At 35.5% G+C, this 18,048-nt stretch overlaps 1 protein-coding gene across 3 annotated transcripts in view; it reads right to left on the minus strand.

Annotated features, from left to right (window-relative positions):
- The window catches only part of PIG-G (phosphatidylinositol glycan anchor biosynthesis class G), a 162,611-nt gene that overhangs the window by 50,627 nt on the left and 93,936 nt on the right, over nucleotides 1-18,048 (minus strand). For all 3 annotated transcript variants that reach the window (XM_081747196.1, XM_081747197.1, XM_081747198.1), the window contains exons 9-10: nucleotides 16,739-17,005; nucleotides 11,434-11,972 (exon numbers count right to left, since the gene is read on the minus strand). In XM_081747196.1, coding sequence (XP_081603322.1) covers nucleotides 11,434-11,972; nucleotides 16,739-17,005 — 806 coding nt within the window. The remainder of the gene's footprint in view (nucleotides 1-11,433; nucleotides 11,973-16,738; nucleotides 17,006-18,048) is intronic.

Below are 18,048 nucleotides of genomic sequence, written 5' to 3' on the forward strand. Positions count from 1 at the left end.
ATGATGTTTGGTCACCACTACGCAAGGGCTATTCGGGCTCATTTGTTATCACAAAGAGCATTGGCATATATTTCGCTGAACAGTATAGGCATTCCCGATGAGATGAAAGTAGAAATATCAAACATTGCCAAAGAAGCTATCAATGGATTAGGTACTTACGAATCCATTAATGGCTCTGCAATAGTTAAGGATCTTTTACACAAATTTCAAAATTGCCTTACATCGACAGCTGAAAAAGGACCAACTGCAAAACTTTGGATACGATACTTTCATATGGTTACTATTCTAAGGAACTTCATAAAAGCAGAAAGGATGAGTGACTGGAAGCTACATTTGATATGAATGAAACAAATGATGCCGTTCTTCCACGCTGCTAGCCACTTAGCATATGCCAAATCTTGTCAAATGTACTTTCAATATATGAGCATTCTTCACAGAAAGTTAACCGAAGAAGATGGAAGCATTCATGAGAAGTTTGGCAGTCAGAAGAACAGACAAATTGTGGGATGGGCTATGGACCGATATGACTATTAAACAGACGCTTATGAGAACCATAAAAACTGTAGGAGGTCAGTAGAGGAAGAGAAGTGTCAGAAAGTGTTGTGCCAGAAAGTATCATCTGAGATGGCTGAAAGCTTCGAGGAATTTTGCAATGTAAGGCCGGTCAGTGAGCTAACATGTTGACCTCGGCAAAACAAGAATGGGAAAACTACAATCAAGATACGAAGATATTTGTGAGCTGGCTTGAAATACACTGTCCGTTTGCATGGAATTATTATCCTTGTCGACAAGTGTCAGTGCAGAGGTATCTTCGGCAGTGGTTCCTTCGTAAAGCCAGAAAGAGGAAAGGTACCCACTAAAACGTACTCTGCTAAACAACTGAAGGAGAAGCACCCTAACCTCAAAGAACACTTCCTGTTCGCTCATGCTGTAAATGGTTCTGATTCTGACATGATTTCAGCTTTCTTTCACAAAGGAGAACCAAGATAATTACACTATTTAATAAGTGCAGATATTCGAGATACTGTATCTTCAATAATCCTGATGCTACCAAGAATGGGATTTGTAAAACAGGAGAAATATTCGTCCGTCGATTATACGGAACTGACAAATCAGATAAATGTCTTGATGACTACAGGTATAAATGTTTTAACAGAAAAACTGCAAAAAGGAAAATCGAATTGAAGTTGGATAGTCTTCCTCTGACTTCAGATGCAGCCTCCATGCACATGTTGAGGGTTTTCCATCAAGTGCAATTATGGAGAAATAAACAACTTGATCCAGAAGAATGGAGATGAAAAGCTCATGGAAATATTCTTCTACCTATTCCAATGGCTCAAGCATCGGCATCTAACAACTTAGTAAAACTAATTTCATGCCCCTGCATTAAAAAAAAAAAAAAAAAAAAAAAAAAAAAAAAAAAAAAAAACTGTGAAGGTTGTTTATGCAAATAAGCACGCATGATATGCACTGATCTTTGCGCTTACTGCAGCAGCATGGGATGTAGGAATCAACCTGCAATAGAAATAATGGATGATGAGAATGAAGATGAAAATTAGAATAATGATTACATTCGTGGATTGAGTCTACAAGAGAGACCGTGTGAAAAAAACGCGTCAGTTGGTCTTTTCTCCCAATATGGTAACGGTGGTGTGGAAATAGGCCTTATAAACATCATAAGTAATATCTTCTCTTGCGATTTATAAATCACGAAGCGGAAAATATCTTTATTAGCAAAGCTGATTTGACTAGATAAAGAAGGGAACATTTCTCTGCGTTCAAATACTCAAGAAGCATTCTACAATTCATCCTTTATAATAAAAAAAATCAATTAGAGATGAATAATAGTCAATTATCCTATAAAAATACAATGTTCCGGTAACAGAGCCAATTTATGTTGAGTTATAATTTCAAGGCGGGAAAACTGACCACAATTTCTGGACAGCCGTGAGTACTGAAGAAAAATTGTGAACGTTCTATTTAAAAGAATATTTTTTACTCTTTCAAAATAGCTCAGTTAATTTTCTTTCTAAAGTTAGCCACTTTACAGAAATTACCCAAAACCCGAATGAAGGTGCCTGATCGTCCGCCATTTTTGCAAGATGGCGGCGTCAGCACAAGTCGCATCATTCAGGACTTTTAGTATGTTGATGATTACCACAATTACAGCAATCTTATGAAGAGAAAATTTCATTACTTACGAGCAAGGAAGAAGATTACAAATAGATCTTGAGAAGTGTCGATGTGCTGACCACACATCACCTCATCAAAAAATACCGTGTGAATGGTGATAGAATGCTTACCTTTTCAGAGAAATGTAGGAGCTCTATCTAATAGGAAATTTTCTGCTCTTTCAAATTGCTCTAGGTCATTTTCTTTCTAAAATTAACCGTTTTTAAGAAATTACCCGAAAACCGAATGAAGATGTGTATTTGTCCGTCATTTTCCAAGATGGCGGAGTTAGCACAAGGCGGATCATTCAGGACTTTTGGTATGTTGATTAGGATCACTATTACAACAATCCTGTGAAGAGATAACTTAATTACCAATTATGTTCACGAGAGGTGCCTGATTCGACTGGTCTACTTGAACTGAGATCATATTTCTGAGTTGTCAGAAAATACATATGTGATCTAAATAAATAAATAAATAAATAAATACAGTAACTTGCGATGTATCAAGTAGAAAAGTCGATTATAACAGAAAACTAAGAAAGTAAACCGGAATTACACTTCCAGCAGTAAAACATATTTTCAGAGAGAAAACAACAAAAACTTTGTCTCGGGATAAGGAAATTTGGTACAAAAAACAATTACGCAGTATTGGCTTTTTGCAGTTATCGTGTAAAATTCAAATTCAATGCGATCAGTATTTCTTTTTTAAAATGAAAATCATACAGTTCCTTCTTACAGAAATAAATTTTCGTTTCTATTCCGTTACTAGCACATGTAACATAATACCTACGTTTGTTTGCAAACATAACTGAAACGAAGTGCGTCATATGCAATTCGGTAAAGGATAGCTTTCCCCGCTAGTCTACTTTTCTAATTACTAGAGCGCATATCTTTGGTGCACCGGATCCCGATTTCGATTCCCAGTGGAAGAACCTTGAAATTTGAATACATTACAGGGACAACCTACCTAATGAAGATTTTATTATTATTATTATTAATGTAAACGTAAACGTAATAAATAAATATAAACATGTAACGTACACAAAGAAAATTCAGTATCTGACAACAAAATATAGTATAAACAACAGGTATAAATGAGGAATGGAACAATAATTGCTAACAGAATAACAGAAAAATATAATAATTTGAATAAAAAAAAAAAAAAAATTATATTTTATTTTTAATCAACAATGGTGGATGGAGTCGGTTCATGAATATAACAATCAAGAATTGTGTTTGCGCAGCGTAGCAGCTGACCAGCAGAGGCTTGATCAAAGTTATGATGACGTAAATCATCTAATCTCCAATGATTACTGCCAGGAGAGTCACAACATAGAGGAAGTTTCTGACATTGGAAGCGTGTCAGTTACAAACAACGAAGAATTAGATAATTTTTCATACGATGAAAAATATGTATCCTGCCCTCATTGTGAAAGACATCTGGCCAATCAAAGAGGACTTGCTATCCACATTAGCAAAAGTCACCAAACTCTCCGTAAAAAAAGTAAGCCTTCCATATCAAAACATAAGTCATCTCTAAATTATAATCCTTCTTCATCAAATGGAATTGAATGCGATAATCACAACGAAAAACATCTGATCTCCGACTTTTGCAACCTAATAGCCGAACTAAAATCCTCCGTTCCTTTACTAAGAAGAGTCCCAAGAGGTGCTCGGTCATCTGTAGCTACCTCTCTCTATGACGTCATCCGTCGTATTGTAAACAGAAATGACCTAGACGCATGGATGGATCTGTTGTTATTCCCGTATGCAGTACTCAATGTTCCGTCACAATCAGATCATATTAACAACTTAACGACTTGGGTTAAGCAACGAGTTTGCGAATGGGATGATTCTCACCAAGATGCGTTACCCCATGATTATTCCAAAAAATACAAACGCAAATCTCAACATTCTTCTGACTCAGCATCCTTTAACACCAAAAGAGTCGAAAACAAACTCAACGATGGAGACATAAGAGGTGCAGTCAGATTACTAATTTCTGAAGATATCATCGCCACACCTAATGCATCTGTTTTAGAAGCACTTAAGGAGAAGCACCCTTCACATTCAGACGCCTTTTCATTACCAGACCCTCCTAAAGATTACCCTAAAATACCAAGAGTTTCAGTTTCTGAATTACGATACGCTGTAAAATCCTTCCCATCTGGATCAGCTGGAGGTGTTGATGGTCTCCGTCCCTCGATTCTTAAGGATCTACTTTTACATCATGAGTCAGATTCAAAAGAAAGGTTAACTACGATGATTCTAGAATTACTTCATTTAATCCTTTCAGGTAATATACCTCAGGAAATAAGACCAATCTTTTTTGGAGCATCACTTATTGCGCTTAATAAGAAGAGCGGTGGAATTCGGCCAATTGCAGTGGGGAACATTTGGAGAAGAATATCAGCAAAAGTTATATGTTCCAGAATTAAAGAATCCGTCGTAAGTTTCCTTTACCCTCACCAATTGGGAGTATGCGTTCCCAATGGAGCCGAAGCCGCAGCACATGCAGCTCGCATTTACTTTTCTACTCCCCATTCACAACAAAAGGCTTTTCTAAAATTAGACTTTCGTAACGCTTTTAATGAACTGAACCGAGACGCTATGCTACTCACAGTTAAAACTAATTTTCCATCGATTTATCACTATGTATATCAATGTTATGCGCAACCAAGTAACCTATTTCTAGGTGATAAGATTATACTCTCGCAACGTGGAGTACAAGGCGATCCTCTAGGTCCCGCTTTGTTCGCCATGACAATTCAGTCCATAGTGTCTAGGATTAACACTGAATTAAATATCTGGTACTTAGATGATGGCACTATAGCAGGAGATCCTGACACAGTTATAAGTGAACTACACAATATTCGAACTATGGCAGCAGACATCGGACTACACTTAAATTTTATGAAGTGTGAAGTAGGGTTTTTAGGAATTTCGCAAGATCAAATAGAAGTGTTATATTCACAATTTAAAAATTCAGCACCGGGAATACAACTTATCACAACCTCGTCAGCCTTTCTACTTGGTGCAGCCCTTTCACCTGAGGCAACACGTAGTTTGTTAGTCGAGAAAACTAAAAAGTTAGACTTTTTCTTATCACGTCTGGCCCTAGTCTCCGCACATTCAGCTTTTTATCTCCTTCGTGCGTCGTTCTCCATACCAAGAATAATCTATTTTTTACGTTGTTCTACTTCTTGGCGTGAAGTCGATTTACTAGAGAAGTTTGACACCGTTCTGAAATGTGGACTGGAATCGTTACTCAACTGTAACCTAAATAGCAACGCATGGATACAGGCCTCCCTTCCAGTTGATTCTGGAGGTCTTGGTATTCGTCGGGCTGTCGATTTGGCGTATCCTTCATTTTTAGCGTCGTTCTATGGCTCCCGGCATACCATTGAGATACTCCTCAACCAACTGAATGAGCCTCACATAGAATCTGATGTCCAAGACTGCATATCTGACTGGTCTAACCTAGTTGGTTTAAGCCCTCCTGAAATAACGGGCAGAAGTTCGCAATCAATTTGGGACAAGCCAATCATCAAATTACATCAATCAGTGTTATTACAAGAAGCAGACAGTCAAGAGGATAAGGCTAGACTTCTCGCCTCCTCATCAGCAATTTCAGGTGCTTGGCTACAGGCATTACCTTCACACACCCTAGGACTGCACCTTCCAAACGAAAGTTTTCGTATTGCAGTTGCACTTCGCCTAGGAGTAGACATCTGTGAATCACACAACTGCTCTAAATGTGGTGCATCAGTCAAGCAGAATGGTCTACACGGTCTGTCTTGTATAAGTAGCTCCGGAAGACATGTGAGGCATTCGAACGTGAATGACATTATCTGGAGAGCACTCACATCGGCGGAAGTTCCATCTGTCCGTGAACCTGTGGGGTGTAACAGATCTGATGGCAAAAGACCAGATGGCATGACGCTGGTACCATGGAAGAGGGGAAGGATTCTTCTCTGGGATTTCACATGCTCTGACACTTTCGCGTCATCTAATTTGACTCTTTCTTCATCTCGAGAAGGAGCTATTGCAGCCCGCCGAGAATGCGAGAAAAGAAGAAAATATAAAGATCTCCTCAATAGATACATGTTCGTGCCCGTAGCCATTGAATCGAGCGGCATTTGGGGTCTCGAAGGGCTCAATTTCATCAAAGAAGTAGGCCAACGTATAGCACACCTTACTGGTGACAAGCGGGCTTCTACTTTTCTGATACAACGTATCAGCATAGCAGTACAGCGAGGAAATGTGGCTTCCATTTTAGGTACATTACCTCCTGGAAAATCATTAGAAGAAGTTTTTCTTTTATAATTAACTGTTCAGAATTTGCTGTTTATCAGTCTGTAAAAAAAAAAAAAGTCAAATATGTTCCAATTTATATGTAAAAAAAATATTCTATTATAATTTTAAACCAAGTCGATTGCAAAAAAAAAAAAATTTGTTATCTCTACGTATAAACAGTAAAACAATAGAAAAGGTAAAAGCTGTCAGGGATCTTGGAGTAACTTTTGATCATCAACTCACATTCAACCTCCATGTGAATGATGTTATCAAACATGCAAACATCGCAACAGATAATTTGCCTTGAAGCTGGTCGAATTTGAAGAATCACAGCACGTAAATAAGAGTATATAAAACTCTTATCAGACCTAAACTTGAATTCGCAACTGCGATTTGGTCAAACATTGGCAGAACAAATAATGATAAAATAGAAAGGATCCAAAAATGGTTTATATGTATATTTTCATTTACATTTATACTAATACTATTCTGACTACGAAAGATTATTAGAGGTTTTTAATCTAGACCTTTTATCGCAAAGAAGAGAACAACAAGCGTTAAGATTTTTAGAATCTATTCTAGAAAATAAGTTATACAGTCAGTACCTTATAAATAATATCTCACACAAAGTATACTAATTCACAGAGTAAGGAAAGCCCAATTTATTGTGTAAGAACGGTACAAAGAATTCTACATTAAGTACCTTACTTACTATGTATAATAACAGAAGACTGAACTCATAGAAATTCGGCTTGTATTAGGTTTTTAGTACTTTTATAATGTTTTATCCTGTTATAACAATTCAGGATTATAAATACATAGTTATATTTATATTTTATCATTATAAATACATAGTTATATTTATATTTTATCATTAGACAATTTAATCATTAATATTGGGTTTATTTTAATGGTTTTACTTTGTTATATTTTACTTTATATGACTCAGTTTTAAACTATGAAATATTACAATTGTACTCTTATATGGTATAACTTTGAATTTTAAGTCTTTAAATTGTATTATGCACAAATATTCAATTACCTTGTATAGTGCTATACTTGGCTAACACTGTTATTGGCACTTTAAATATATTATTAAATTAAATTATTATTATACAGAATGTTCACAAAGTCTTGTCTTTTGAACTTTATAACTTGAGAATAAAACGCGGATAGTACACGAAAAAAATGTAATTCTTTGGCATATCTTTCTGAGGAAGTGAAACACGCCACATAAGTAAGGATGCACGTAAGAAGGGTAAGAATGACACTGGGTATCAAAATAAAAGTGAACGTTTTCAAAACGCAGTGCCACGAAAATTTCTTTTGTAGTGTTGGTTATGGCATGCCAAAATACCGAAAGAAATCCACATGTTGTGTTTACAATTTATGAATTGAAAGTTAAATAGCATTTTATGACATCAGCTTCAAAACCCAGTTTTCTGAGAATTCCTTGACTGTTAGCAACACTATGAGACCCAACTTCACTAGATGATGCATGACGCATGTCTATACATTATAGAAGAGAAATAATGAAAATCTAGCTAATTTAAATTTTAACATCTGAAGCAAAGAATAGTTCATAAGTTAATTGAATTGTGAGTTGGTTGCTAACACTGTCTCGCCAAGTCAAAGCTCAAATGAACCTATTCGAGTCACTCGCGTCAGGGCAGTGCAGATTGTGTCGGAGTAAAGTGATACACGCACGGATATTGTTAGTGTTTCTACTACGCATAATACAGCGGAAAGGCTCTTCTCCATCGGTTTGCTTTTTCTTTTCGATTTTTACTACTTCAGTTTTTAATTATTAATATCTGTTTATTTATTTAGATTATTAAATTATTTTAACCCATGATACAAATTTTAATCTATATTTATTGCCACTCCACTCTCCTGTATTTTTACCCAACTACCCCTCTCAGCACCTTTATCTTTCTCCACTAAACCCGATCTATTTGCAACCTAGTACCACTATTACGTGACCTTGAATTTCATAATGGCACCCAATTGTACGGTTTTCAGCTTTATTTTCCTTAATTTTTCTTTTCTTTTTTCCTTGATGAGATACTTTAGCGAAAGAGCTCATACTGCTTTATTACCTTTTCACTATTTTTCTAGTAATGTAAATATACAAAATCTGGTATATATACAAAAATACATATACATTCAACTTTAAGCACATGTTCAACAAATAATAGCGTCCTGACATAAGTTTTCCTTTTTTCGACATAATACTGCCAGGTAGTAACCTGAGGAAGGCAAATTTTCACAAGTAGTTTTTATTTATTTATTTTTTATCCTCCTTAACAAGTAGTACGGTCATATGTTACACCGCCTGAAAGCTTAAAGTACTGCAATTCACAACAGTTATACCTCGTAACGCAGCAGTAATCACGGTTTCAGATACAGGACCATTTCATTTTAAATCATACAAGAAGTGCCCGTTGACTACCTTCAATTTCTATGAAAAATATACATGGTAAAGACATGCATGGCTATAATGTTACAATAAGTTATTTTTGTTCTCAGGTGATTTGCAACACTGTGACAGCCCTCAAAAAATCACCAGATTCAGTTTTTCTGCAGTAAAGTAAAGAAGTTCAATTTAAAGGTGTTATAAAAGAACAAAAGTAATTGTATAATATTCTTTTCTGTTTTTTATTGAAAAATATTCTTTCAAAGCTTTCAAACATGCCAAACACAGACATGAGAAAACAAACAAACTGTTAAAAAATGTGAAACTTGGAAAAAAGTTATGTTGTGCACATAATTTGGAAATTTCCTGCGCCCAAATGAAGATAGGATTTATTTTTTTACGTGGAACAAATACTATGAAAATATGAAATTTCAGGAAAAATGTTAATTCCGTCCAACTGCAGGTTAGAATTTGCCATCAAAAGTTGAAATTTTCAGATTTTAAAGTTTTTCAAAAAGTAATATCTCGAAACACTCATAGTGTTCGATTTGCATAAAAAATACCCATAGTGTACATACAACATTGTTCTACAATTCTGTGAAGGCAAATTTGGTATTATTTTTGTATGGAGGGAAATATGACATTTGCTAATGCACCATCTGTATGTGTTGGTAGTCTAGTGAAACACATGTAGGATTAGCAACAGTGCTTTTGATTTGAATTCCACATGCAAGTTAGGTATATCATCACAGTACCAATGTCAGTAACTTTACTGACAACAAGTTCAATAATTGCAAAACTAGTTTAATTTTAGGTGGTGCTTTAGAAATTAAATTTGGTATAGCTTTTTTACTTTAAAAAAATGGTATATGTGAAAGCAATTTCAGCTTTCAGAATGTAAAGCTACTGTCATTGCATTCAGATTACTAAAACGTATCATATTTCTGGCAGAATGGACTGTCTTGTGGTGCATCAAATACTTCATACAGTTTTGAAGTTGAAGCGTCCGTAAACGTAGTTTTAATTTCACTTCGCTTTCAAAATAACCTTTTCCCCTCTTGCACTTCGCTTTGCTTGATTGTTTGATAGAAGATACAGAAAAATTCAAAACAAAAATGCTAACACTAAGAACATCTACAGTGTCAACACTTGGAACAAATACATCACGTGGTTTTTCATATACTTCTTTTTCCACAGGAGAGCTGCTACGTGCATTAATTGTTTTTTTGTAACGATTAAAACAATTTCTCCATATGTCATGTGTTGATTCTTGTGTGTTCTTTCATAGTCTACACATGCATTCTGTCTCTGCTAAATGACCTAACAAACATGTTCCCAATAGAAAAAAATGCATGAAATATTTGAGTTTTACGTCCCACGCTTATGCCGGTTAGGCTAAAGGAGACGGAGATGATGAGTAATGAATGAAATGGTGAAATGAAGAAAGTGGGAAGAAACGGGAGAACCCTGAGAAAACCCACGCACACGGTGCATGTTCCCAATAGGGTATCACTTCTATATCAGCACAGAATAACAACCCTGACAAATGCAGGATCAGGATTTGCTCATGCAATATTGCATCTTGTTACTGACAGCGTTGCCAGTGACGTGTATTTCACACTATATTTTATTGTAACTGTCTCTTGTCAATAAATTTACTGACATTGGTTCTATGATGATATACACAACTCGCCGAATTCAAATCAAAAGAAGTGCTGCTAATCCTACACACGTTTGACTAGACTTTACCAACTTACACATGATACATTAGTAAATGTAATGTCTCCCCCCCCCCCACACACACACAAAAATAATATCAAGTCTGTCTCCAGAGGATTGAAGAACATTGTTGTGTGTACGCTATGGGTAACTTTTATGCAAATCGAAGTGGGTATTTTTGAGATATTGCTTTTTGAAAATCGTCAAAATCTGAAAATTTCAATTTTTGATGGAAAAATTTCACCTTCAGTGTACAGGTGGGATAGAACTAACATTTTTCCTGAAATATCGTGTTTTCACAGGATTTGTTCCAGCAAATAACAAATCTTAGTTTTCTTTACTTGGGCACAGGAAATCTTCAAATTATGTGCATACTATTCCCTTTTTTCCTTTCTTTTTCAAGTTTTACATTTTTTAGCACTTCTTCTCTTATGTCTGTGTTTGGTATGGTTTGAAAGCTATAAAGCTATAGTAAGCAAAATAAAACACAAAAGGTTTCTATCACTTTTGTTCTTTTTTTATAATACATTGATATCGCAACTTCTTCACTTCGCTGCAAAAGTAACTCAATTTTGTAATTTTTCAAGTGGTTGACACACTATTGCAGATCACCCGACATGAAAAATATGTTCTTGCCACACTGTGGCCATGCACATCTATAACATATATGTTTTTCATACAATTTCACGATGGTTTTGATACACAGTTGACCATCATCTGTATGATTTGAAATGAAATGGGATACAGCAACTTAGATTTAAACTAGCGATTTAGGTATATCCCCTGCGAAGTGGAAAAGATTAACCACTCAGTAGTTTCTACACTTACCTAGAAGAAGGATAAACGAAGGGGGTGCTAACAGCGCCTACCGCTGCATGATAACAGTAAATACATGTCACTGCTGCTATATGCAAGAATACTGCCAACCTAGTCTTCGGTTTGATGTAAAGTACCAATATACACAAACTTGCAAACAATAACAAAGACAAGTAAGTTTTCTGGCTTGGTTCTCTGAACCAGTCCCCAAAATCGGAAAGATGTGACCACTTGTCTCCAGTTTGATTAAGTTTTCTTAGAAACCTATTAAGAATTAACACGGCTATCAGTAAAACTGATAATCTAGTCCTTGGTACTATATTCCTCTTCTTTGGCTCATCAGTAAGAAGAAATTGTTTCTCCACATAACTGCTGCATTTCCTATGCTCAGTTACCGTTACGGAATCTTGAAGCATTAACACATTTAATGAATTCCACAAAAGATACCAGACTTGATGTTCTTCTTCAATAAAACTACTGGATAACTGAGAACACGCAGAAAGAATACATCCTAGTAATAGAAGATTCTTCACAGGTTTTAAATTTCGGATCTAAAAAAAATAAATAAACCTAATTATAATGTTTCGTATCGGAAAATAAATAAACCTAATTGTAAAGTTTAACATTATCTATTCGTTATAACGATTTTATGCCATGAAGTACGTACTATGGTTGGTTTCCACATATTTACTACACATACATCCAAAATAGGTAAAAATGTAACCAATTACATTATGGGATTGTCATCAATATTTTAAGAGAGGAGCTAAAATATGTTAAATGAAATACATTAAGTTGATGGAATTCAACAAATACACCGGCTTTTTGAAAACGTTTCAACTAAATTATTGTCTTTCTTGAGTCATACTGAAACATACTGATACGTCAGATCACAAATTCCCCAATAACTTTAGTAGTTTGAAATTTATATTAAACTACTAACCTCCATGTTCTTTTACGTTACGTGGACAAAATATAGTTTCTGGATATTTTAAAAAATAACACGGTTTTCTTTTCTCCAACAGCCAAGGCTATTTAACCATTTGTTGTTAACTTTTTTTTTTTTTTTTTTTTAACGTTTTGTATAGCAGCATATAAAATTTCTTATTTAAATCTGTACATAAGCTTTAAGGAGCAAAAACCGGGTGAAAATGGAATCATAGTATTGGATTGTTAGCAAATATTCAATTTCCGACCGATTTACTCTATAGGTAGTAAGTAGCTCCAAGTCGAATGCTTCCAGTATTCCAAGCCAAATGCTTCCAGGAGTCTGTGGCATATTTTCCTGCCCTTTTTCTGTCTTGAATTACAGTTCAAATAGTCATTATCTACGTTTCCCTATACTTGAGATTAAAATAAAATCTTTCAGTTTTACGTCCCACGATTATACCCATTTGGCTAAGGGAGACGATGATTAAAGCAAGTGAATGATGACGGAAGAATTGGTGGAATAATAGTGTAGTAAGAAACAGAAATATCTCTAGAAAACCCTAAGCTACCGTGGCTCCAGCATCGTAGATGTAAATGAATATTGAATTAAGTCAGAAACATCAACCTACCAACAACGTTACAATGCTCATTCTTTCATGCTGACCTTTGAAAGGAACTTTAACTTCAAAGAATGTCACTATCTGCAGGATTTAAACATTCTATGTATTTCCAAAGCAAATTTCTTTCGTCAGTTAATTTTTAAGAGCTTATGAAAGCTTGTGAAAAAAAAGAAAAAAAAAACTAAAACTAAAACTAAAACTAAAACTAAATTTGTCACCCGTATACGAGTATCAATTTCGTGCGAAGAACATTTCATGAGAAACAAAATAGTATCCCACTCCTTAACTCCAAACGAACACCAATTTCCAATTTATTTGGTAAGTCTTCTCACTATCCACGATCGATAATTTGAAACAGGCGCTTTTAACTTTCATATTACCGACTGACTATGATGAAAGAACACACCGAATGTAACAGAAATTTGCTTACCTTTGGGATACACTGCTGAGTGATAGAAATTTCTGATGTTACACTTTATAAACATGTGAATTATTTTAATTGTGTATGGAAGATTAAAGTGTCTCGACTGAAGCGTAAATTCCACTTCAATTAACGGTCATATGAGGAATATGCATATTTAAAAAGACTGAACACTGAACTAACTCTCATATTCAATACGAAAGTTAACAGGGAGTTTATGAAATAGCCTTTTCTTGTGAGGTACAAAAGGTGACAATTGATAAGCAGTTCAGCGTCGTCTTCCATGTCTTATGCATGTGAAGACGAGGAACAGAAGGAGCTGAGAAGGAATATCAAAATAATTTTACCACAACTCAAACAGACGATATTTCCAAGAACTGTGGTACAAATGATGTACAGTACTGATTTACTAAACGCTTAGCGTCATCGACTTATCTTACTGATGAATTAGATTAGGAACTACCGAAGGAGCACAAAACAGACATGGTTCTTCACAGTAAACCCTGAAGTACTTTCGAAATCCAACCAAATCTGTTTTTTTCGCATCCACATTTTAGATGGTAGGAAAGATGCCATAAGGATGCAAACGGAGTCAGAAGATAGAGGATAGGAAAGTACATCTGAAAATTCTGCACGAAGCGTATCTTTCATGTGTAAACCAAGTCGGAATTTCTCAGTCATTGAAAAATCAGATTTTGAAGAAAAGAAAAGAAAAAAAAAACTCATTTAAAAAAAAGTCTTAAAAAGGATTTATGTTGACGACGTTTTGTAATGCAACAATGCACAAAACTGACTCGTTAATGAACTACATGCATAAATGTTATACAAGTTCTTGTACACTCATGTCTAAAACTTGTGGAATATTAAATTCGAAAAGTAACCTTTATATCTTGTTGATCCTGTGAATTCCAGACATTGAGCTGGCATGCCTGACTGAAATTAAGTAGGTCCGACGACACATACGCTCCCTATGACTGTAGTGGAAGAAACACGTATTCACTAAGTTGTGGTTTCCGGAGTATGCAGTACATATCGGTCGTAGAGAACATGTCCTACGAACATACGATGGGCCAGAAAACATGTGAATGTTGTAATGCGTGGTCGGATCATCGGTCGATTAGAAATGGGGCAAAGTTAACAGGGTTTGGTTAGGGACCTGAATGTTCCTTGCAGTGTTGTATCGTGACTGTGAAATAATTTCCTGGTGAAAACATTGAAAGGTGAAGTTTGTCGACGTGTAACAACGCCATATGAGGATTGTTATCTGGTCTTAAATGCCTGATGACCAATGAGCACTGCAGGGACAATAGCTCGAGACCTTGCACCTGTCTTTGGGACCCACGTATCATGTCAAACTGTATACAGGATGTTACACGAATGTACATTGCATGCATGCCGACCCGCCAGATATATTTCCCTCACACAACAGCAGCATCAGGCACGTCTACAGTGGTGGATAGCCCACAGTGAATGGACCCAGAAAAGAGGAATAGTGTACTCTTTACTGACGAGTCACGATTTAGCTTGGAGAGTGTTTGTTTGTTGTTTGGAGGGCACCAGAAATACGTTACTACCATCAAAATGCTATTGAAAGAGACAATAGACCTTGTGTCATGCTATTAGGCGGCACAATGTTAGGTCTCGTACACCACTTCATGTATTCCAGCATCAGAGAGGAACAGCTACCTAATATCTACAGGAACATCACCTTTGAACAGCATGCCCGACAGTTAAATGATGCATACAGTCCTGAATTATGTTTGTATGAATAAGAATGCATATCTACATAAGGCACAATTGGTGAATAACCTTCTGCATGAAGACATCACGCGTCTCGAGTGGCCAGCGTGGTCATCGTACCTCAATCCCATTGAGCATGCATGAGATACCCTTGAACGATAAATTGCAGCCTTAACGCCTCCATCACGGTAAATTGCTAAACTAAACTCCTTTATCACAGGAGCTGCTTGATGGTCTAGTATGGTCTAGCATGGTCTTGATGGTCATGGGTGCATGCTGTGCAGCCTGCATAGCTGTTCGCGGTAACCATATTCCGTATTGAACATTTCTACCACCAAAATCGGCCAGTAGATGGTGACCCACATGACCTAAGTGAATGCAGTCAGATTTTTCACTGTTCATGTGTCATTGCAAGCGTTTATTTGGTGTACATCTATTCCAGGCTTCTGAGAGGGCAGAAACATGTTTGTACCATTTTTTTTTATTTTTTATTTATTTTTTTTTTTATGACTCTACTTTTGAATATGAGTGGAAAATAGTAACTTCAGAAAGATTCTTCCGTAGGTTGTTTATGTAATTTTATATGTTGTTTAAATGCAGTATTGAATAAATACTACGTATAAATTACGTATTCATTAATCAAATAAATGTATCAATTATTCAACTGAATTCAACTGAATTCCAATATGTAATTGGTCGTTATTGTGTTTCATGTTCTAATGACTCATTACATGAATCTGAGAATGGAATATGTAAAACTAGAGAATTTCGGTATGGGCAACTAGCGTTTGAGTTTACCACTTTTGTAAACTGTTTGCTTGTCTGTTAAAACTTTGATTTTTGTTTCTTTTTACTAAGACTGTATGAGACGTGGACCCAGTAAGCCAAGGGAAAAAAAGCTGACATAATGTACTATTTCTTGTAAACAGCTTTCAGAAGCTGTACAAAAGCCCTTTCTCTTAGCTCGTAGCGATAACATCTAACATTTAATTTTTTACCGATGTGACTTCCCTCAAGAGCCCCTTGCACTCTTGCGTGGACTTATAGTTTATGAGGGAAGTCGAACCATATTCTCGACTTCCCGGTGCTTTCTCTCCGGGAAAAAATCCCAGGATCCCATAAATCGCAAGCAAGCGGGCCAGTCATCAGACGAGGGGAACGCGGCTTTTCAGTGTTGTTATATAATTGATGCTGGGACCAGAGGTGAGAAATGCCTGAGAGTTAAACAAGCAAGACCTTAGGAATTAAGAATAGTGTAATTCTTAACTCTAGCAACTAGTACTAATTATTACCATTTCATGCCCTGTATAAAATTTCTTTTTAATTGCATAACTTAATTCTTGGCACTGTGTACACGAAACATGCATTCTTAATTTACAGTGTAATGCTGGAATAAAAATTAGAATGTTTCTTGTGCTGCCATCGTCTGATGAAAAAGCAAGTCCTATCTCTAAGTAGTTTGTATAACCGTTGCTAGATGTCACTAGCGTGCTTGATGCAGACTAGTGCATAACATAGCCACTTGCGGCGCCTGGATCATCTTAGGCTTTCCTCCATATTCACAACAAACACTTAAAAATCAAGTTAACCAAATACAGATGCTTACCTTTACTAGATTGTCAACTCTAAAGCTGTACGACGAACTTACGTAGATAACAGTTGCTAATATTCCAACGGTAGTAAGTGTTATAAGTACAGATGTTGGCTTAAGCTCACATAAAATGGTGTTGCTTGTAGTAAGAACTGAACATATTGCCGTGTTCACGCACAACAATATTGCAGCTAAAGCAAAAATTGTCATACAGCATTCGCTCAAATGTATTATTTTCTTCCTTGGTCTTGCGAACATCCACAATATAAATAGCAGAAGAATCTGGAAGAAAAAGTATATTGCTATATAGTGAATCTCGCTGGTTAAGCATAGATCATACACTTTTCAGTGGTTTAGAAATATTTATAATTTTCCAAAAATTCCCAACTCGGAGTTCTTTTGACCAGAGGCGATAGAGAGATTTAAAACGGAATGAAATGTTTTAGGTGTCACCCGATAGAGTCCTTTTATGGCCTACTCAGAACTTGTAATACGATTTTGATCACTAATAATTATCGCTTACAGTTGTATATATGTGTAGCCTTCCTTTGAATTGTATTTTAATAAATATGTTTTTGTTGTATTTTTATTTATTTATTTCAATAAGCGGTCTCTCACCAGTTTCATTTCTTTTTTCCTAATAATTATTAATAGTTCAAAAGTTTGTATAATATGTTTTGCTGTATTTGACAGACAAACAAACAAACAAAAAAAAAAACAACATAAAACTAAATCTATCAAGATAATAAATTAAAACAAAAATCCCCAAAATCCTAAAACCTACTTAAAATACCGTAGTACAGATATTGAGTAGATAAAATCCTTACTTACTTACACTTTTTCAAAGTAAGATACAAAACACCACTTTTTATTCATCGTGTATTATATAATAATCTCTTTTGCTGCTGTTTAATAGAGCAGTTTTATTAAGAGTTCTCAAGTCTTCAGTATCAAGCTATTTGTACTTGCTTGTTACAGAAAATCGGTTTCTCGGCTGATATAAATGACCCAAGTGTTTCCTCGACAGTTACACGCCAAATTCATAATTTGTTCTCATAGTAACGTTTGTTAAGAACTTCCTATCTGATCACTATGAAGTACGTGCCTTATGTCTCAAAGAGAAATACTATTTTTTTTTTTTTTTTCTATTTCATTAATTTGTATAGTGATTGACAAAAGGAAATGTGAAGTTCTATTTACAAATTTATATATACACTCCATCTTATCGTCTTCTGTTCTGTTCTGTTCAGTCTTCTGTTGCAGACTGAATCATGTATTGTTTTGTCAGGAATCATGATGAACATATTTGTGGTCATTTATTATCC

The sequence above is a fragment of the Thermobia domestica genome, unplaced genomic scaffold (genome assembly GCF_964235325.1).
Source record: "Thermobia domestica unplaced genomic scaffold, izTheDome1.hap1.1 HAP1_SCAFFOLD_99, whole genome shotgun sequence".
NCBI lineage: Eukaryota > Metazoa > Arthropoda > Insecta > Zygentoma > Lepismatidae > Thermobia > Thermobia domestica.